This window comes from Theobroma cacao, chromosome 8 (genome assembly GCF_053813885.1).
Source record: "Theobroma cacao isolate CCN51 chromosome 8, ASM5381388v1, whole genome shotgun sequence".
Lineage (NCBI taxonomy): Eukaryota > Viridiplantae > Streptophyta > Magnoliopsida > Malvales > Malvaceae > Theobroma > Theobroma cacao.
In genome coordinates this window covers 1,079,019-1,100,056 of record NC_142646.1, presented here as the reverse complement: position 1 = coordinate 1,100,056, position 21,038 = coordinate 1,079,019, and the positions used below count along the sequence as shown (strand labels likewise).

Sequence of the window (21,038 nt, the reverse complement as noted above, 5' to 3'; positions counted from 1 at the left end):
CCTTTAGCAGGATTTTGTTCCGAAAATGGGCTGAAAGGACCCCTATAATATAGGAAAATGGGCCAAATGGGCCTCACCAGGCCCAAGAGGTTAAACTGTTTTTTGTAGGCTTATGGTTCTAGTCTTGGGATAGCAAGATAAATTTACCACCAACAAAGAATTCAGAAAAGCTTAATTAGCCATGGAAAAATGAAGCGATTCTCAAATTTACCTATATGTACACGCATTTTTCTTCGACTTTCCTTTGTGTTTCAACTTCTACAAGGAAAAAAAAGGAAGAGGAAATCTAAGCTTATCATTGCTCTCCACCTTCTTGCTCTCTCTTGAGATCAGCTGGAGGCAGGAAGGTTTCATTGGACAACCCACAAATGTTGAAATCAACCTCATCGATCCTCCAAGTTTCTTCAATCTTCCTCTTCTGATTATATGACTTCCCGTATCTGTAAAGTGTCGTGATCGTCTTCCCACTGTGTGCTATGTTGATGCCATCGATGTACTTGTAATCTTGGACCACCGTCTCCACGCTGGTCTCCCAAAACGCACTGTCGTTTCCCTTGACGGGTTTCATCCTGACCAGCTTCGTGTCCTCGAACTTGACGAGGAGTCCTGTTCTTTGGCTGAAGTACCCCCAGATTGTGTGATGGATGATTTCTGTCTGCGCTGAACTCTGCACTTTGAGGGCGTTTGCAGCAGTTTCAAGCTTGAGTACGAAACAATCTTCGTTGTTAATAGCCTGCTCTCCTATGCAAACCGCATCTAAGAATAAGCTAGCAGTGCACCTGGGGTCCAGGCCCTGAGGAATCCACAGGGTGAATATCATGGAAGTTAGATTCAATGCAGCATAAGACAGTACCATACGAAAGTTCCAGTCATATTATTTCTGTGAATATGTTTTCGTGGCCCAAGGTACCAGAAATAATGGGTTCACAATGTTTTTGATTTGATTAAAGAACTAATTAGAATAAGAAAATCTTTGGGGCCAACTACAAGAGGTAAAAGTTTTACAATTTGTAACGGCATTATTCCACAATCATGAATCCGGCTCCATCCTTGATTTCTATCATAATATTCAGGTTCTAACATCCGTCAGACCAAATTCATTACATCAAGGTACCAACAAAACTATCTAACGAGGAAAATTACCTGGAAGAATCGGCGAAGGGGTCGTGGAGGGCCTCTATTTGCCTGACCAGGTTGTGAGGACGACTGGTTCCAGGCAACCTTACCGTCACTGCCTGCACTGACCTTGAAACCAGAAACAACTAGTTCTAAATACCACAAATCCGGGTTCTTTTGCCATAATACAAACCCGCCGACCTCGCAGTTGCCTCGGGTATGCACGCTATCATCACCCTGCTGCATCTCTGACCCCTGCATTTTCACCTGTCCCACTGCATACATGCTGGTCATTGAACTCAACGCCAAATGTCCGCCGGTAGCGGCTACATACTGCTGTACTATATATTTTGCAGTAGAAGCTTCCTATTCATACAACAAGAATCTTGTTATCATGTACTATGTCTGTGTGCGTGTGTATATATATATATATATATATATATTCCAGGAATTGAGGAAGATATGGAAGAGTTGTACTCACAATAGAACAATCTTTCGAATTCAGGGGACCTGAAAGTGTGTAATTCTCCAAATGAACCTGGAAAGGGATGAGAGGGGCGCCAACAATCTTAAGCAACGCCAAGAACTCATTGTCTGATTTAGCTTGGAGATGGGTTGACTTGTCAAAAGCTGATTGAGCTTTCATCAAGGCACGCATGTTTTGCCACCGCAAAGCTGCATTGCTGCCCATCTTGGTGTACATTTCTTCAGGTATGGGCACTTCCAGGACGGTCTCCAGGCCATCTTTTTTATCAAGATTAGGACACAGCTTCCTTATCATCATGGCAACAGGAAGGGAAAGACAAAATGGGAGAGAAAGAGGAAAAGGAGCCCTGGCAAGAGAAAGGAAACCTTCCTCCTTCCTCTTCCCCTCTGAGCCTGAGGTTGTTCGAATGGAAACTTTGCTTTTTGCGTTGGAGGATTCAAGTTGAATCACCTGGAATGAGATATGATTTGCAGAGCCTTGGCCTTTGGGGGAGGGAAGATTTTTTGAGGCTTGAGGTGCCCCTTGCCCGTAGGTCTCGTCGTGCACGCACGATTTTAACGGTATGTAATTCGTTTAATTTGGGATTTGGTAGCCCAGCATCAGCAAAGCAGCAGTCTTATGTTTAGGTACAATACTGATCTCACAGATGGAATTCCCCATTTTTGTATGCAACCAAATCAATCAGCTCTAGTGGCAACCTGTAATTGGCCAGTTCGAATTAACAATATGGCAAATCGGCAATCAGGCCGACAGGTGATGAAACCTTTCGCAAGTTGACTGCCCCTAGGAAAAAAAGAATGAGGAAAATCCTATATAGATTTCGTACCTGAATTTCTGTTTAATTTAGAGCTTTGGCATGACTACCAAACAATTCGGCACTTCTGTTTGGTGATGAAACAGTAATCTCCCTAGGCCCCATGGAGCCTGACCCCCCCTATTTATATCAATTTAAAAGGTGGTTCATACATGGGAAGATCAAGTTTCCTTCTATCCACTTTTTCCTTCTTTTTTTTTTTCCCCTTATACATGCATGATATATCAAATATATATCTATATATATATATACCAGTAAAGATTCACTTCACCTACAATTAATTGTGTTCAATTATACAAATCTCAATCCTTCATCGGTACGAAATTTTAATAATTTCCATATATTATATAAATGAATATACAATTTTGATTCAAAATTAAATGATTATAGAATTTTAGTAAACAAAAATAATACAATATTATTATTTAATTAGACTATAATATATAGTTAAGGTTATAATACAATATTATTAGTTAATTAGAGTTATACTATATATATATACCTCATAATATGAACCCATCACAAAAATAATAATCTCTCAATAGCTTTGATTGGCAATTTTTTTTCATCTTAATTAGGCAAAATTAAGCATGTATAGACCATGAATAGAGAGGTACCTAGGTTGGTACATATCGAATATATAACTAATTAATAAATAATTAGGTTTCCATTTAACAAACATGGCTTAAAATACAAGTAATAGTCAATTAAAAACCTGAAAGAAAAGGCCCAAAATTAATTAAATTGGCCCATTTAAAACTGACTCCCTACAGTTCTTCCTGCTTTAATCTGGAACTTTGGGGCCCGGACGCCTCAACCTGGTGGATCTCCTGACACCACAGCCCAACAAACAAAACCATGTTGTCGTGGTCTCCTGTGGTCATGTTTCCCATTGGCGTAGTTAGTTTCTCCAGCTAGGATCAGTTTCAGTCAAAAAGTTCAAAACGCGTGTGCATTGAAGCAGAATTTTTCCAATTTCGTTTTCTAGTGTTTAATTTTAGTCCACGTGTCTTACCAGTGCCAATAACCGTACATGCTTTGGCAGCGACAGGATTGGGGGCCCCAGAAGTTTTAGTTTGTTTGTGCTTGGGGGCTTCTGATGAACGCTTCAAAATACGGCTGGACACACCCATTTCCTTCTCCCAAGTCTCACCCATTTCCCCATTAATTTGTTTAAGGAGAATGAATAAGATTTTGGGTTTTTTGTTTAATGCGGTTGCCTGAGTCTAGTTTCCAATAGGAAGGATGTTCATGTTCATGCGCCACAGTTACGATGGAATTGCTTTAATCAGTTTGTGTCAGTATTTAAAGGCAAAAGGTTCATTCTCAGCAAGGCTTGACATTCTTTGAAAGACAATACAAAACATATAATGCGGTGTTAGGTTTTGTCGATAAGCTTATCGACTAATTATATCAGAAAGACTCCCCACCTTTCTAGAAGAAAGCTTGTCACCCTCCTGCAGCAATTACTCCATGATGTTGACAACGAATTGACAGAAAGTTCGACCCTTTGCCCTTTGGGGTTGGAGGGATGTTGCCATTAAAGACCAACACAACAATACAGAGAACCTGACATAGAAGTTTACGATTTTACTTTAATTGTATGAATACGTGCTTATTACAGACACTCTCTAGCTAAAAGTAGATTTTACAGAGAGGGAGCTGGTTTTTCTAACATTGACCACCCACCTAATGTACAGACGTCTTCGAACACAACGTTTCGCTAAGGAATTTTACGTAGCTTTCAGAGTGTGTAAACCTGATTTCATGTCATCACTTGGATTTGGTCAGTTAATTGTATTGAATAGAGATGTTATTGTATTTTTCTATACGGCCAGGCCGGCCTTTCTCTGTTATATAGATCGACTTGGGTCCTGGAAAGCCTCAAGACTTTGTAGTTTGTAAACAAAAAATTACAGGGAGAGTACACCTGATTTCCAGGGATGGCTAAACGTTTCAAGCACAAGCTTTCTCGTGTTATACCATCTTTCCAGTTATGTCGATCAAAGAAACCTTCCAATTTGCCGGAGACTCCAGTCCCGGTAATTCATCGGATTTCTCCGGTGAATCCTAAAGCGTTAGACATCGGCTATCCGAACTTCCCTGCCCCGCCACCGTCGACACCAGACCATTCCTTCATCAAACGCCGCTTGTCACCGAAGATAGCATCAGTCGGATGCGGCTGCCGGGCAAGATCATGCACTCAGTACTTGTCCCCGGACGTAAGCTTTGAGTCATCTGACTACTCGTGGAAGAAAGAAGCAACTCGGTTGAACATAGTGGCAAAAGCTCAGAAGTCGAAGCTTCAAAGGGAAAACTATGAAGCGTCATTTTCTGATGGGCGTAATGGAGATATATCGGTGAAGAAGAAGGAAAAGAAGATGGAGAGAGTGAAGGCAATCGCGAGCGTTTCATCACGTGACAGTGGATGTTTCAGTAGCGAAGAAGCCGAGAATGAAGAGACTGAAACCTTAATCTCTACTTCAAGAAGCTTCTTGGACGATTCATCCATTGATGAGTTGGATCAGTCACTGGAGAGTCTAACCGAGGGCTCCCACATGGAAACCAAGAAGAACAAGAAAAAAGCATACAACACGAAGAAGATGAAAGGACTGAGAAGCTTCGGTTCAAAGAAAGACAGAGGATCAAATTCAATCTTTTCAAAGACAAAAACTTCGTCAGCTCTGTCATCCGAGGATTTGATGTTGCGGCGGATGATGCCCCGCGAGGCGGCGGAAGGGAAGGTGAGTGAGAGCGTGGCGGTGGTGAAGAAATCGGAGGACCCTTACGAGGACTTCAAGAGGTCGATGTTGGAAATGATACTGGAGAAGCAGATGTTCGAAGCCAAGGACTTGGAGCAGCTGCTGCAGTGTTTTCTTTCTTTGAATTCAAGGCAATATCACGGCATCATCGTGGAGGCCTTCACCGAGATTTGGGAGGCCTTGTTCTGTGATTATCCCATGAATTGCCTCTGAATTTCAAACCTTGAAGATGGTGAGCACTCAATTTCTTATCTAAATACCAAATTTACCATTTTTTTTATTCTGATTATTAATTAAATTTCATTTGTGATCTTATAGGGAAGGAACTTGAATTCTTCCAAGTTACTTAATCAAGGTCGAAGGTAGAATGAGATAAGCTGTTGTAGGGATAATGGGAAGTATATTGTATTCTTTTTTCCTTGTTAATTATTTGAGGGTGGGAGGGCTATTAATTATAAATATATGATGTAATTCTTTATTCCTGAATTATTCAAAACATGGAATAAAAAGGTACTATTACACAAATTAATTTTTTAAATGAGATGTCTATTTTCCATGAAGGTGTTAAATGCCCTTTTGGACATAATTTTCATCGAACTAAATTGAGTCATGTTGATGGAAAAAACAAAGGGTCCTGCTTTGTTTTGTTTTTTGCCTTGGGGTTTATTAGGATACCACTGAAATTGAGTCATGTCAACTGAAAAGAAAGCATGCAGCCTGCCCTCCATGTTATGTTTGTATCGAATTATCCAATCATTTTCTAGCATTTAAGGGCATTTATTTTGAACCGAAAGGAAATTAAATGAAGGAATTTTGATGCATTTTGTATGTTTTTTCTTTATGTGCAAGAAATTCAAGCTTGAAGAATTTCTTGTCAAGAAAAAATCCTAGCAAAAGCATGGTGTGGTGCAACCAGTCTTTTAACTCAAGGCAAAGAGAAAACAGTAAGAAAAATAATTAGAACCAAGCAATAAGACTGTAAGAACTCACCATGGCTGGAATTTGGAGGTAGATTGATGTTGCAATGGTTTTAATTAGTAGTAACAGTTTCCAGTTAGCCGGCTAGCCAGGCTGATGAAGGAAGCAGACTGCAGGAAGCTAATAAGAACGCCCCAGGTTCAAAGAGTTCCGACTTCTTGACCGGAAAAAGGGTCGTAGAAGTATCCTTTTCTATCCACTCTTAATACAATAAATACAAAATTCATGAAAATATATGAACACAACAAACAGTAGAGACAGAATATGTAGCCTTGAGGATCAAGAAAGGCAACAGATCACCCTCGCCACAACCAGAACTCGAAGGCTTAAAGTTAGATGTGCAGTCCTCTATTTCCTCATCATTTTCCTTTACTTACATTCTGCAGTTGCGAATCTCTGGTTTTGGGCTGATAAGAAACTCGTGTAACAGCAATTCCACTCATGTATACTGTAGAACACATACGTCAATGGCGTCGCCCTGTATTTGCCTCATTTCTAGGTGGAATTGGATCGGTATTTCAGAACAAGGGTACCGTTCAAAGATGTTATTCACTGCCGCACTCTAGTAAAGAAGCCGTGCACATGTCATCCTTAAAAACCTTGACATGACAAAGCTTTCCGCCAGCCTCATCAGCAAAAGTAATCTTCCTTTCTTTGTGGATTACACGTTCAGAGGCAGCAGTATTATCCCCAGTCGATCTCTGCAAATCAAACCATGAAAATAATCAGCACAGCTCATGAAGCATACTGTCTTCCTGCTTTTACATGTTCTGCCATCCTCTCCATTTCCCACCCCCTCTATCCCAACTCACTGTGTTTCCTCTCAGCTTTGTTCTGCTTTTAGTAATATCAAAAGAGAAACATACCATGATTTTACAAAATCGGTTGCAGTCTCTTGCCATTATAGAAAGCCATTTTCTTGCAGTTTCTTCAACTTTTGTTGCATTTTCAAGGGCTTTTCTGACCTGCCAGAGTAGTAAAGTGTGGTTAGATATATAAACTTCATGCAGCTAACCAGATATGAACAGACTTATTTTAAAAGGTAATATGAACATTATTACTGACTTCAAAAGGGAAGAAACCACTGAAAAAAGAACCCTGACAAACTTATGTGTTAAAAGTTGTTCAGTGATAACCCAGTAAGGTCGTACAGTTACACACCTCATCAGCATTTTCTTCTGCAGAAGTGGCAGGAGAGGCTTCTGAGTGCAATTTCCCCTTCACAATGTCTTTCATAGACTTCAACTCTGTTGTGAGTTTAGTTGCTAAAGATTCAATATCCCGCATTTGTCTCTGTGAGAATGCTATTGCACTTTGTGAAAATCGTTGGACAGTGGAGGATGCAGTGCTAACACGTGGTGAACGTGAAGGATGAGTAACCTTGAGAATGCCCTTAGGGGGTGACCCTTTCTTATTATGTTTTTCTTTTCTCATGATTGACTTTGGGCTGACAGTGGCTCCATCTCTCCTGAACTGGTCAAGCCCTTGAGCTCTTAAAATCCTATGATTGGTCTGCTTCCCAAAATACAGCTTCCCCCTACATTCTGATAGTATTACAACCGTATTAATGTCAAATAGATATGGAATGCAAAAGGACAAAGTAGTCTCCATAAACAAAACAGGAATAGTTCAATAATAGTTTACAGCATTTGAATGCAAATAACTTAGTTTTGCTTCAATCTCCTTTGCAAATATTGAAATATATGAATTAACAAGTTTCTTGAATTTTCATCACCTTAAACAGGAAAACCTAATGGATACTTTAATAATTTTAAGGCCTAGTAGATATAAGATGCTTGAGAATATCAAGAAATCTCTTTTTGTCATTAGCCACAGTAATTTTCATGTTCCAAACGCTAACAAGTTGACTGCATAAAACATGAAAGAGAAGTAATATCGGTTGCAGTAGAATAATTCCATTTAAATAATACTTTTTCCCAGTTCACTTTTGCAGACAAAACATATGTTCCCAGAATTCTACTAGGCTACCACTAATTTGTTCCACAAATTATGATCAAGCAGTCGATTAATATTAATTAGCGAGTTTCATTATGAAGACCGTTTTAAAAAGCAGGGGATATAAGTTAGAATTCCAATCTAATGGCAACCTTTAGTAAACTTACGGTGTCGCTCATTATCATCCAACCCAGTTAACTCCATAGCCTGACAAAGCCTCTCTTGAGAGGTTGGAGAAATGGCCTGAAAGTCGAAGCATTTGGTTAGAAAAACCTTCAACAGAACAAAAGTAGAATTGACTTAAATCCAACATATTTTCCACACCTTTCTACTTGAGAGAAGCCTTTCAGGACGATGCTGCTGCTTCAATTGATGATAATCTTGAGGTCCTGCTGATGCATTAGGCTCATCAGAAGCATCAAAGGAATTGATTGCTCTGAAGGCAGATGACAGGGATTGCTTCCCTGCTGAAGGAGAATCAACAGAAACAGGTACTGAATGTTTCTCATGATTCAAGCATGATGAACTCCAATACAAGCTGTTTTCACTGGAAGGGCTGATGGCGACGTTTCTAAAATTAGAAGGCCAATCATGTGTAGTTCTACTCTCAAAGAAGCACCCACTGCCTTCATTGATATTTTCCGAGCATTGGAGGCTATTATCACTGTCCAACTCAGGCACTTCATTTTGGCCGTAAGTGCTTGTCTGCCAAGCCATCTTGTGCTCAGAAGAATTACTTTTGAAGCTGTCATGGAAATCAGGACAATGATCCTTTGGTGGAGACATTGACTCTGAGGAAATGTCATAGGGTAGCAGGTAGACAGTACCTTCTCTTCCAAATTCTGGTGAATCTGAACACTGATAACTGATTGTTTCTGGACTATCTACCTTTACAATCTCCGAACCAGAAAACCTGGCACCAAATTTACGATCAACATCTTCCATATAATCATAGGACAGCCCTTTCGAAACATGACAGACAGGTTCTTCTACGGGATACAACGGGACCCCTGTTTCCAAACCACAAGCAATGGTTGTCTCAGGAACTTGAATCAAACTATAACTGCTTGTCTGCCATGGCATCTCATGATTGGTAGAATTACTTTGGCAGCTATCATGAATGTCACAGCTATAATCCTTAGTTGGAGACATGGGTTCTGAGGAGACATCATAGGGAAGGGAATAGATAATATAATCTTCTTTCTTAAATTCTGATAAGTCCGAATACTCGTAGCTTATTATTTCTGGACTGTCTACCTTAATAATTTCCCAACCAGAAACCCCCACATCAAACTTGGACTCAAGATTTTCCACATATTCATAGGACACTTCATTAAGAGAACAGTATTGAGGTTCTTTTGTAGGATTAGGCACCTCAGTCACCAGAATTTGTACATTAGTAGTTTCAGGAACCTCATTAGATACGGTAACAAAATAATCCACTTGTTCACTGCAACTAAAGTCAGAAACAGAGGAATCACTGAAAATGGTTTGGCCCGAGTAACCAGACTCAGGAACCTCAACTTTAACATCAATAGGCGCAGGCCAATTCCCATTTGGTTGCTGGAAATCTTCACCGCTATTAACCTGCTGAGATTTAACTGCAGACATGGCATTAGGAGATGAAGCAGAGACTCTCTTCCTCAAACACTTCTTCTTACTCTTCATATTGTTGGACAGTTTAGATTTCCAACTGATGATAGGCTCCTCAAGATCATATTCATCATCCTTGTGCTGACAGTTAGGAAATTCATTTTTCGCACTAGACCAAGTTTCCACGGTTTCCTCATTTAAACCAACAGAGTTCAAGCGTTTCCTTTTCTTTGTTTTGCATTTCTTCTGAATCTGTTTCAGCGTCATATTGCCAAAGCTAAGATCATCCAGGTCATTATTTCCTCCCCCGCCGTCATTGTTGCAGTTAAAATCAGATGCTTCAGGTTCAGTTTTGATTTTTATACCTCTCACCAAAGGTGAGTCTGGGCCTTCCACCTTGACCACACAACATTTTGTTGGCGAGCTCTCCAAGTCATCCCTTAGGTGGATTTTTGGAACTTGATTATGATAGATGGCGTCCCTTAAATTCAATATTTCCTTGATTTCCTTAAATTTGAGTGTTGGTCGCCCATGGGTATCCACATTTATGAACTTTGCGACTAAGCCACCCTTAATTGCCTGGATAAAGTGCAAATGGGTCGAGCTCCTTAACTCCATTAGATTCAACACTGGACTTAAATGCTTGTCTGCATTTTGTAAAATATTCCTTTCTTCAGAAACTACTCATAATTAAACAAAGCACGAACTTTTTTTTTTTTTTTGAGAGTCACAAAGCACTAATTACATGATAAGATAAAACAATGCTAGTCTAGCTTTTCTACGAGAAAATAGAAATCCCCATTTCTCCAATCCACACACCCCACACACAAAGGAAAAAAGCAATAAATTTAAGGTCGAACACTGAGAACCCCTTATTTCAGATGAACAAGGAAACAAATTAATAATAAGAAACCAGAAATTAAAAAACAGCAAGTTACACATATTATATCAAATTCTTCTTCATCTGCCAAAACATTGGAAGCAATATTGGAATAACTCAAAATTACACCAGAAACTTCTTACTGTTTGTTTTCTCTCCCTTTCAACCAACTTTCGAGTGGTAAGGTAGTGCTAGAAACAACTTCTGAGCACAAGAATGTCGCGACAGGCAAAACAAAACTTCAAATGTAAAAGAAAATATGCTCAATGCTGCTTCCTATGATCCTATCTTTGAGTAAATTTTGACAATGTCGACAATCCAAGAACAACCAAACTGTGCACTGTTAATTCCATTGGCAAGACCGCCAACGGCTCATGGGACTAAGCGACGCGTGAGCTAATAATGCCAAAAACAATGTGCTGCTCATTTCAGAAGGCACAATTTCACAAAATCAAACGATTTACTCCTTACCGACATTAATCGTATAAGTATTAAACAAACTAAATGAATAACAAAAGCCAGTAAACTATTGAGCTCTTCTCCTGGCTTACTGATACTAATTACTTATGCTAAATCTGATTTAGAACTGATACCAGAACTAGCGAACAATGTCTGAAACAGACAAGTAAGATCTAAAATTTCCAGATCTAGTTATCGTTAAACGGTTGAAATGCGGTTTACAAATCTAGGCAGTCAAATCCAACAGGAAAAAATAAAAAGAAAATCGAGCATCAACTCACCTGAAATTGGAGACTTTCCTACCCGGAGAAAGAGACGGGGAGAAAACGACGAGAGGCTGGTGAAATTGCGATTTCAAATTAGTTTGAGTGAACAAAAATAAAATGATAGGGCTCGCTTGTGAAATAAAATGGGATTTATCGTTTATGATCTCGCGCCAAATTGTTGGTGGCGGGAACTCAAAATGAGCGCGAAGCCTCGAGTGGATCTTTGACGAAATGAAATCGGAAAAAGGCTGGGTTTGCGTACGTCACGCGCGTATGATATCTTGAAGTCGTGATTGCAACATGTACCGTTCGATCTGATGGTGATATTAGATATTCGCCACGTCATTAATCGTACGTAAATTTAGGCAACTGGGCTCACCCACTCTGAATCTCCTTACGTGGCCGGGTTACGGCAATATTGGGTTCTAGGCTCCTGACCCATTATAATTAGTTTCTTATCCTTTTTATTTTATTTTATTTCTTTTTCTTTGGAAGACTTAACCAATATTTGCTTGGAGTGATAACATTTTAAAATGAATGAAAAAAGATAGGTAAGTTAAAAAAAACATGAAAGGAATAATCATAATTATAAATGGAGGTCAGCGAGTCTTGAACGGGTGTTTAACTCAAATTTATTGTGGTTTTGAATTATTATAAATAGATTTTAGATAAAAAATTACTCCTTGATATAGTTTTGAATAAAATTTAAATTTGAGAGTTAAGATACTCGCTACTTGAAACCGTTTATATATTAATCAACTTGGGTGTGGGTATTAAAATTAAAAACCGTTTAATACTCGTCGAGAGAGGAAGATAAAAGCTTCCTTATGAAATTCTTTAAAAGGAAAACGGAAGAATAAAAAGTTTATAGAAGAGTAATAAGAAATGAAGCAACCATGTGCATTCTTTAGTACTAAAGGGAATATGAATGAGAAATCAAAGGTTGGTAGATTTGCTAATATTCATTTCTTTCATAAGTGAAGATAATATAAGACGAAAGGGAACAAAAAGCAAGTAGCTATAAGCCGAAAACCCTTCATTATAACAGCAAATGATGCCTCCCTTCCATTTTTTAGTATAAGGATATATGTAAGTGATTAGTGGGAAAATTTTGATAAATTTGTACTTTTTTTATTATCATACTATTTATTTTAATAAAAAACAAATATTTTTAATTCATCATATATGTTAATATTTTATCAATTTACATTCAAATTTTTACAAATATATATAGATATATATATGTGTATGTTTTGTGTGTGTGTACACACATACGTGTGTAACAATACAAATTTCATTATCGAAATAACGAAATTCAAGATTTTTCGGAAAAAGGAATAAGGTTACAATAAGGGGCCCATTGGTCTGCGTCATAAGCTTGTGTCAAGGCTCTAATTTACATCATCGGTAGCCCACAGAAAAGCCCAAGGTCCAAATTGAGGACTCGAGCTGTCAAGCTGCAAAGGTGCGCCGAAAAATAAAATTTTCTGGATAGCAAAATTACAAAAGACAAGGAAAAAAGGAAGAAAAAAACCCTCGACATTTCCATCAAGGCACCAGCCTCTCCCGATTGTCTCGGTTCCTTGTACCTCCCGTAAGAAATGAAGGCGTCTTTGAAAGGCAGATACACGAATGACAAGAGCACTGCCGCCGCTACTATCGCCGTCGGCGCTGGGGATGTCAAGCTACGCGCCTCCATGACTGACGCCACTGTCGTCAATGGTCCCAGCCTGAACGGTTTGACTTTATCAGTTGAAAAACCCGGGTTCTTCATCGTCGACTATGACGTCCCCAGGAAGGTACGTTTAAATTGAAAACTATGCTAGTACTACGTCTTTAATTTATCACTGACTTGTTAGTTATTTGATTTTTTGTATTGTTTCTTTTGGGGGCAGGATTTTCGGTTTCAGTTTATGAACACGGTTAGGGTTGTGGAGAAGCCGTTGAAGCTTACTTACATTCACAGCAGAGGGGATAACCGGACGGTGGTGGACGGGGCACTCGCGTTCGATTCTGCTAACAAGTTGTCAGCTAATTACATGCTTGGTACGAGGAATTGTAAGCTCAAGTACAGCTACGTGCACGGAGGGGTCACTACTTTCGAACCGTGTTATGATTTGGGGAAGAATGCGTGGGATTTTGGAATTTCGAAGAGAGTATACGACGATGTTTTTAAGGCGACGTATCAGACATGGAGCAGGGACTTGGCTTTGGAGTGGTCGAGAAATTCCAAGTTTAATGGGACTTTTAAGGTAACTAACTAGATAATTTTTTCTTTATTATTTGTTTGATTATTTTATTGAAATTTGAGTGTTTCCATTGCACATTATCTCGTGGGTACTCTTTGGGTTATGCATGGGTACAGTGTAGTATAGTATTGAAATCAAAATCTACCATTCCTATTCTAAGATTGGGTTTTCAATCTGACTTGACTGATTAATCTAACTCTTGCACTTGGTAAAAAAATTTCTAAGTGACTGATATGGTTGTGGAATTATAGTTTTAAAGGGCAGAAGTGAATTAAAGTTCATAAGATAACTTGTCATTTTTCAGCAAAGAATTTGGTGGGAGTGAACTATTTATGTCTTATGAGGATTAGAGGGATTGTTCAATAAATTGAGTGTAAAAAGGAAAAGTGAAGCCTAAGAAGTTTGAGAACACATTTGCTGCGAGAGGGTGTTTTACTAAAACATGGATACCTGGTGTGGTTCTGAGGAAGATAAATGGATAACTGTGGCCTCAAGTTACATCCCGCAATCAGGAGAAACTTTTCCCTTTTGTTGATTCAGTCTTCTATTGTTTGAAGAGGATGTAGAATCTAGTCGTTGCAACTCACTTCTGGAATGCTGCTTGAAATGTTTGAGAAGACCTTGGAGCAAGCAAGGCTTTGGATTGCTTGATCATATTGCTTATGTCTTTTCTGTATATGCATGTTATTTCTATTATTTAAGCCAGGGCCCTCTTTTTAATGACCAGGCATTTAGAGGTTGAAATAAAATGCCAGCATATCTTATTTTACTTCTAACTCATTAAATAATGATGTCAAACGATGAAGGTAGGTCATGTTGATTTAAGGCAGAGACATTGGTGTTTTTTGGGAGGATACTTGTGTGGATGCATTCTTTATACTGCATCAGGTTGAACTAGTACTTTTCTTAGTCCAAGGAGATTGTAGATGATATGTTGCTGTATGTTAAGGAGTGGATGTCTTGTAAAAGGGACCATCCTATATGGAGACATATGAGAGGGTTTTTTGTGGTGACGAGAGACAAGGGTTCCAAATAAGGTTGCTTCCTTTGCTTGGGAGACTACATGGGAATGAATTTCGACTATTGGTAACAATCCAAAACGGGGCAAAATTTTGGCTAATGAAATATGTTCTATACAAGGCAGTTGTGTAATCAATTAATAATCTTCTTCTTACTTGCCTTGGTGGGTTAGCTTTGGCCTTCAGCTTCTGCAATGTTAGGCATTCCTTGGTGACGGCTGGTTCAACTGAAGAGGCTTGGAAAGGTGTAACTTCTTGTACAGATCGGAGAAAAGCTGTAGATTTGATCCCTCTTTTTATTGTTTGGTTGTTGTGAAGAGAAAGAAATGGAAGAGCAAATGAAGGGGAAGAATTACTCATTTGGAAAGCTCTTAGATAAGTGGTTTTACACGGTTTAATTTTGGTATTATTGGCAGTAATCAATAGACAGTCAAGATGGTATGGATTTCATAGATCTCTTTCTTCAGAAATTAACTTGGTGTCTCTTTTGTGATTTTGTTTCTTCATCTGTCGAAAAAAAAAAAACAGGGAAAAGAAATGGAGGTAAAAGACCTATTGTGCTGATATGATTATGAAATTTGCTAAAATTATTTGTGTTTCATAAACATGGTATGTTAGGTGTGATGTGTTAGTTAGAAATGAAGCTTTGATGTCTTGATACAATTTGTTTGATATAAGGTACTTTAAGCCTTGCCTGAGATGATTTCTAATCATCATCCTATTTGTTTTTTTTTTTCCAGATTTCTGCATCCATCAACCTGGCTGAAGAATCTAAGATCCCCAAAATTATTGCTGAGAGTACTTGGGATTTGGAAATGTGATTTATTGTTCACCAATCTTATCCATTTGCATGTTTGAATTATATACATTTCGACAAACAGCTTATTGCAAGCTGTCTATTCAATAGTGTTTCAAAACATAGTTTTGCTCCTGATTTACCATCTATAATGGGCTGATTACTTTGTTTCGATGGCTGCACCAATCTTGTACTGCTCATTTATCAATTTTGAATATCAGGTCCCCATTCTTGCAATACCTTAGTATTTTCTTAGCTTTGTCCTCCCCTTTTATGATGAGAACATGCCAGTCTTTGAATCAGAAACAGAGATGCGGAAAGATACTTTTATTTACAGTGGCATTTTGGGTTATGAAGTGTAGAAGAAAAGCATGCAAATTTTGATCTTCTGGGGTTCTGAATGGATGGACAAATATGAAGGCCTTGGTACCCAGGAAGCCTTGAATGTATTATCAGATAAAGCCTATCTGCTTTGTTGGGATGTTGCTATAGATTTCGGGCTTCGCTTATAGCTTCCTTGAAGCGGTAGAAGGCTTCTTATGGGCCATTAAGCCCAATCAAGATAATCCGACATTCGAAAACATTTTAAGTACAGCAATTACTAGGCCAATTTCCCGCAAAGTGGTAAAAGCGTAATTTTCCTAATTTTAACCCCTTTGTCAGTAAAGCGAAAAGGCCAACCGCTTCTGTTCCCGCGCCAAAGCAACAAAATTTTCCAAACCAAATCGCGCCCTCGCCAATTGCCCTCCAAATGTTTGAAAACATTTGCCGCCTTCCAGTTTCCAATTTTGCAACGAGCCAGTCTGGATCCACAGTCCTCAATATTTCGGCATTTCCATATCAATAAACAAAATCCATACTCTCTCTCCTCCGCCTACGTCCAGAAGAAAAAGAGAGCCGTAGAGATGGACAGCGACGAGGATCTAGAACTTGCTTCACCGTCCGACAGGCCAGCTTCTCCTGTTCCTGGGAGAAAGTTGAAACGATTGAAGAAGGTCAAAACGGTTGCTGAGAATCAGTCTCAATATGAAGAACTAGATTTCGATGTATTCGACGGCCAAGCTATTGAGGAACCGAGATCGGGATCTAGGTCGGGGTTCGAGGGTTCCGACGAGGAAGATGAATTGAGTTCCAGCTTTGCTGAGTTGCCTGTCGAGGAAAAGGAGTCTGTTGCTAAGCGGACGTTAGATTTTGATTCCCTGACCGAGGAAGTTGATGGAGGTGGTGAAGATCAGAGCCGAGAGATGGAAATTAGGGATTCGGAAAGGGAGGAGTCAGAAAAGAAACGGCCTAGTTTGGATGAATTAGAGAATAGAGAGAAGAAAAAGAAAAAGAGAGTCAAAGGCGATGGTGATGAGGAGATGCCCTTGTTACCAGAAAGAAGAACATCGAAGGTATGAAGAAATATTTTCTTTAATTTTAGAATACAAATAACAATTTAACATAGTCTTTATATATATATAACTTACTTGTATGCTGATTTTTGGTTGCCGTGGTCTTTTTTAAAGGAAAGAAGAGAACATCTTGCCCAACTTCGTGCTGAATCTCAGAGACTACTACGGGGTATTGTAAACAAGCATGGGTTTCTGTAAACACACATAATTGATTTAAATTAGTCATTTTTTAATTCTTGAATTATGTATTACTTTGGGATAGAAACTAGAGATGCTGCATTTAAACCAGCACCATTGGTTCAAAAACCCATATCATCAGTTTTGGAGAAGATTCGGCGAAGAAAGCTTGAGGTTTCAAAAAAGTGAGTAGTTAACTTTTTATTTTGCCCCTCTATATTTTTATGTGTTTGCCAATTTATAGATGGTTATGCTAAGGCGTCACGTTTCCCAGGACATATTTTGTTGTTGATGATCATGATGGTTTTTCGAACAAGGATATGGTAGAGTTTGTCACTAATGAGGGGAGCGGCAATGATGAGGCTGTGGAAGTTGGAAGTGAGAAGGGAATTGCAAATCATGGGATTTCAGATACCTTGTCTGCTGATGAAATAAAAAGTGTTGCAAATGTCTCAAGTCATGAAAAACTTTCACCAGAGATGGTGAGTTATTCATGTTGTGTTTCAATAATGGATCTGATTATTGCACATCAGGAATTATTTACATTTCATGAGTTTAAAATTTACAAACAGTTTTCTGGTAGATGGCAAGCTTCAATTACACGTTTATGAGCTTGCATCCTTTTGAAGTTGGGGAATGATGTTTCTCCTGAGCAAGATGGCAAACTTGATCTGCCATTCTATATTTTTGGATTTGAAATAACATGACATTATTTTCACACAATATTTGGTTGTCATATTTCCATCTGAATATGGTGCCTAGTGTATGCTTTCACTGTTTTTTTAATGGCCATGGAAGGCTAATTCCTTGTGGCAATTGGGGTTGCCATGAGATTATCAGTCTGATAATTCAGGTCACATGAGTTTTTGCATTATGTTGAGGTAGACTTGTATGTGTTCTGATGGTAGCACCTGGTACATTACAGGCTGTTGATGAGGAGCCTGAACAAGCATTTCGAGCTCCTATAGATGATACTCAGGTTTCTTTTCTCCCTCTCACATCTCATTGGTTGAAGAAGTGCCACTTATGGATGAAATTCTAATTGCTTGTCTCTTTGCATATTGTAGGATCTATTTTCTGATTCCCAAACAAGTGACTCTAAAGATGATTTCGCAGAGGAGACCCCTAAGAGCCCTTTAGAAGAAGTTCTGGCACCATCCCTGCTTGCTCTGAACTTAAAGCTCGACTCTGCTCCTCCTGATGACATGTAAGTCTTATACTTTCTTTTATTTGTTTTTACAATGATATCATTTATTTTTACTGGTCTTATCATCTAGATTCATAGCAGCATTAATCCTCAGGATAGTGCTTTTGTGCGGAAGCTTTTTTACAGTATTTGTATGACAACTCCATCTATCAGCTTCTATCACATATTTCAAGGTTCTTTTTAGTTACTTTAATTGTTTAGTCATCGGAACAAGTGTAGCATTTTTTTTGCAGTTACTTTTATGTTTATACATGAGAATTTGCTAGGAATTGGAATGAATTTGTCATATGTGCAAAATTGTATTGATTATATCTTGTAAAAGTGAATCAATGGTTGCCTTATATAAATTTTGTTTGCTCTAATCTATACAGTTTGTCACCTTGTTTGTTGTAGTTCATCTGATGAGGAGGACAATGACAAGGAGAACGTTGATCCACAACCACATGGATCTGTTGATTTGTCTCCAGTGCCTAATGGTGATCCTGTTAAAGCATTTATTGATCAAGAAGCTGAAGAAGAAGATGACAGTGATAATGACTTACTTCCCTTCCAGGATGATGACAATGAAGAAGATGAAGATAGTGAAGATTTAGAGGAACTTAGAGATATGATAGCAACTACATATGAAGAAAAGCAAAGTGATATTGAAAAGCGCATGGAACTCCATCAGAAGTTGTTTGACCGACAGGATGCTGCTAAAACAGAGAACTTATTGCGGAGATGGGGTCCGAAGCAGAGAGAAACAACCTTGCTTGATGAGGAAGGATTTGAGGAAGACGATGAGTCTGTAGAAGAGGAAGAGGATTTTGTTGAAACTACAGAAGATTTACCTCCGATAAATTTGCACATGCATATAAAAAAGATAAAGGAAATGATACCACATATGTTTACAGATAAAGATGACATGTATATATCATCTGATGATGAGGAAGTGGAAAAAAAGCTTGCTGAACAGTGCTTGTCTGAGAAAGCTGTGAGTTATTAGTAGTTTTAGATTTGGGCATGAATAACATTTTTCTGGTCATATTTATGTATCTTTTGTTTCTTTATTGCTCTGATTATGAGATAGCAACTAAATAAAGTGACATGGAACAGAATCAGCAGGCTGAGCTCTTGCCACCAACTGCGGATGCAAGGTCCAAAGAACTCTTTGGTTATATAAAGAAAGTGAATAATATGCCTGACCCCAGAAGAAAAGCCAAACCATCAAGTAAGATTCTTATCAATGAATGTCTTGATAAGCTATTCGCATTTCCCCAGCTGAGGTTGTTTTGCTATAAATATAAATAACATTTCCTTGTCATCACCATTATTCTTGTTTTTGGCAGCCATTTCTAATATGCTGTTCATGGGAAAAAAAGGGAATGCGTCCTCAAAGGTAAACTAGTTTGCAATCTTTTTGGATTTTGAGTCTGTTGGCATTTATTATAAGAAACTCTGATGACTTGAATAAAGTGGTATTTAGTATAGGAAAAGGAGCCTCTAATGGTATTATATTTCAGCATGCCTAATCTAATAACTTATTTGGCCTTGACTTTACACCAAGATTTTGCTGGATAACTGTGCTTCATGCACATTCTGTGTTTCTGTTTGACACGTCCCTTCACTAACTAAATGAATCTCAGCTCCTTATGCTTGCTTCTTTGGCTTCTCATATAATTTAGCATCTAGTTTGACTTCTATCTGGGGCTATTCAAGCTCTTTCCTTTATCAACCTGATATGGTTTCTCCTTTTTATCTTAGGCATGATAGGGTCCTCTATTTTACATCTTAGGCATAATAGGATTTTAGTCATCTTTTCCTTTTGTGACCGTATGTATCTATATAGATGAGTAGGACATTGTGGAATGAGATTTCAATTTCTGAGACAACTAAGTTTAACTTGGTCCTTGGTAAATATTGCAGTCATCTTTCATAGGTCGGGGGTCAAACTGTTCTATATCATCATCTCGCAAGCATGGATCAGGCATCTTGCGTTCTTTTGTATTTGAACGTGAAGACAGTAATAGCAGAAGCACAACCTCAGTTGCAGAAAATTCTTCTGATCTGGTAAGCTTAATTACAGCAAGTTTTCTAGCTTATCTTCATTTTCCTTAAAGTATCCATGGTTTTTGACATGGTTATGGAAGTTTGACACTTCAAACATACGGATAAACTTAGAAAAATCCAACGTTATTCATGTTGGACACATACCTATATCTGGCACTCACCTCTTGAGTGCAAGTAACATAGGTTATAATCCCTAAACATTTGTTTGCTAATTGCTATAGTTGTGCTGCCATTGAATTTCTTGATATTAGACTACTAAAAATGTCTTTGTTTTACATATGCAGGTCCAAAGGGAGCATCGTCCAACCAAAACTGCATCAGCCAAGTTTACTAACTCACAAATCAAATCAACTCCTCAGCCTAGAAAAGATGAAATGGAAACGAGTTCACGTGCTCAGTTGCTGGAAATATTAAGGCGTTCCTCATTGCAAATGAGTCACAGCACTCGTAATAGTATTGTTGGCCACACTGAATCCATATTTGCTGCATTCAAGTTGGAAAAGAAATCAGTAGATAATAAAGCCAATGTATCAATGAAAACTCTCTAAAGATTATTCTAGATTGAACTTATGATTATCCAATGCGAATTGCATTCTTCTGCCAATGCTTAGTTTCTCTCTAGATGGTTGTATTTACGTTATCTTTGCTAAAGTTGGCACTGTCCTGATGTCATTTGGATAAGCCTAATCTTTTAGAAAGAAGAAAAAGTTCTATAAAAAGGATGTAGTTTTCTGTCTGGTTAAACGGGAACCAATTGATGATGCTTTTGCTTTGATGGCCTCCCCAGCAAATGGGGACAGTGACGAAACGCTGCGTTTTCTAGGGGCCCAAACCCG

The 21,038-nt window shown here is 38.5% G+C and overlaps 5 protein-coding genes across 6 annotated transcripts; 3 read left to right on the top strand and 2 right to left on the bottom strand.

Annotated features, from left to right (window-relative positions):
* Positions 1-183: 183 nt before the first annotated feature.
* Positions 184-2,224, bottom strand: LOC18591364 (DUF620 family protein (DUF620)). Its single transcript, XM_018125660.2, has 3 exons — positions 1,598-2,224; positions 1,144-1,482; positions 184-793 (listed from the first exon to the last, which is right to left on the bottom strand). Exons 1-3 carry the CDS (start codon positions 1,898-1,900, stop codon positions 296-298), a joined length of 1,140 nt encoding a protein of 379 aa, XP_017981149.1. The 5' UTR covers positions 1,901-2,224; the 3' UTR covers positions 184-295.
* A 1,818-nt stretch (positions 2,225-4,042) lies between these two features.
* LOC18591363 (uncharacterized) lies at positions 4,043-5,704 on the top strand. Its single transcript, XM_007017440.3, has 2 exons — positions 4,043-5,411; positions 5,498-5,704. The coding sequence occupies exon 1, from the start codon at positions 4,361-4,363 to the stop codon at positions 5,390-5,392; it is 1,032 nt and encodes a 343-aa protein (XP_007017502.1). The 5' UTR covers positions 4,043-4,360; the 3' UTR covers positions 5,393-5,411; positions 5,498-5,704.
* A 476-nt stretch (positions 5,705-6,180) lies between these two features.
* LOC18591362 (uncharacterized) lies at positions 6,181-11,412 on the bottom strand. Of its 2 annotated transcripts, none has more exons than XM_088808860.1 (6): positions 11,327-11,412; positions 8,438-10,353; positions 8,266-8,356; positions 7,319-7,701; positions 7,024-7,122; positions 6,181-6,858 (listed from the first exon to the last, which is right to left on the bottom strand). In XM_088808860.1, the coding sequence occupies exons 2-6, from the start codon at positions 10,322-10,324 to the stop codon at positions 6,703-6,705; spliced, it is 2,616 nt and encodes an 871-aa protein (XP_088664986.1). In that variant the 5' UTR covers positions 10,325-10,353; positions 11,327-11,412; the 3' UTR covers positions 6,181-6,702. The 2 variants fall into 2 exon arrangements, with proteins under 2 accessions (XP_088664986.1, XP_007017501.2); XM_007017439.3 differs by having other exon boundaries at positions 8,281-8,356.
* Positions 11,413-12,810: 1,398 nt separating this feature from the next.
* LOC18591361 (outer envelope pore protein 24A, chloroplastic) lies at positions 12,811-15,547 on the top strand. Its single transcript, XM_007017438.3, has 3 exons — positions 12,811-13,110; positions 13,207-13,563; positions 15,320-15,547. Exons 1-3 carry the CDS (start codon positions 12,913-12,915, stop codon positions 15,398-15,400), a joined length of 636 nt encoding a protein of 211 aa, XP_007017500.2. The 5' UTR covers positions 12,811-12,912; the 3' UTR covers positions 15,401-15,547.
* Positions 15,548-16,144: 597 nt separating this feature from the next.
* LOC18591360 (DNA ligase-like protein) lies at positions 16,145-20,946 on the top strand. The gene is made up of 11 exons (XM_007017435.3): positions 16,145-16,769; positions 16,884-16,938; positions 17,032-17,131; positions 17,221-17,428; positions 17,872-17,925; positions 18,014-18,153; positions 18,547-19,126; positions 19,249-19,363; positions 19,482-19,531; positions 20,059-20,202; positions 20,487-20,946. The coding sequence occupies exons 1-11, from the start codon at positions 16,281-16,283 to the stop codon at positions 20,748-20,750; spliced, it is 2,199 nt and encodes a 732-aa protein (XP_007017497.2). The 5' UTR covers positions 16,145-16,280; the 3' UTR covers positions 20,751-20,946.
* The last annotated feature ends 92 nt before the right edge of the window (positions 20,947-21,038 follow it).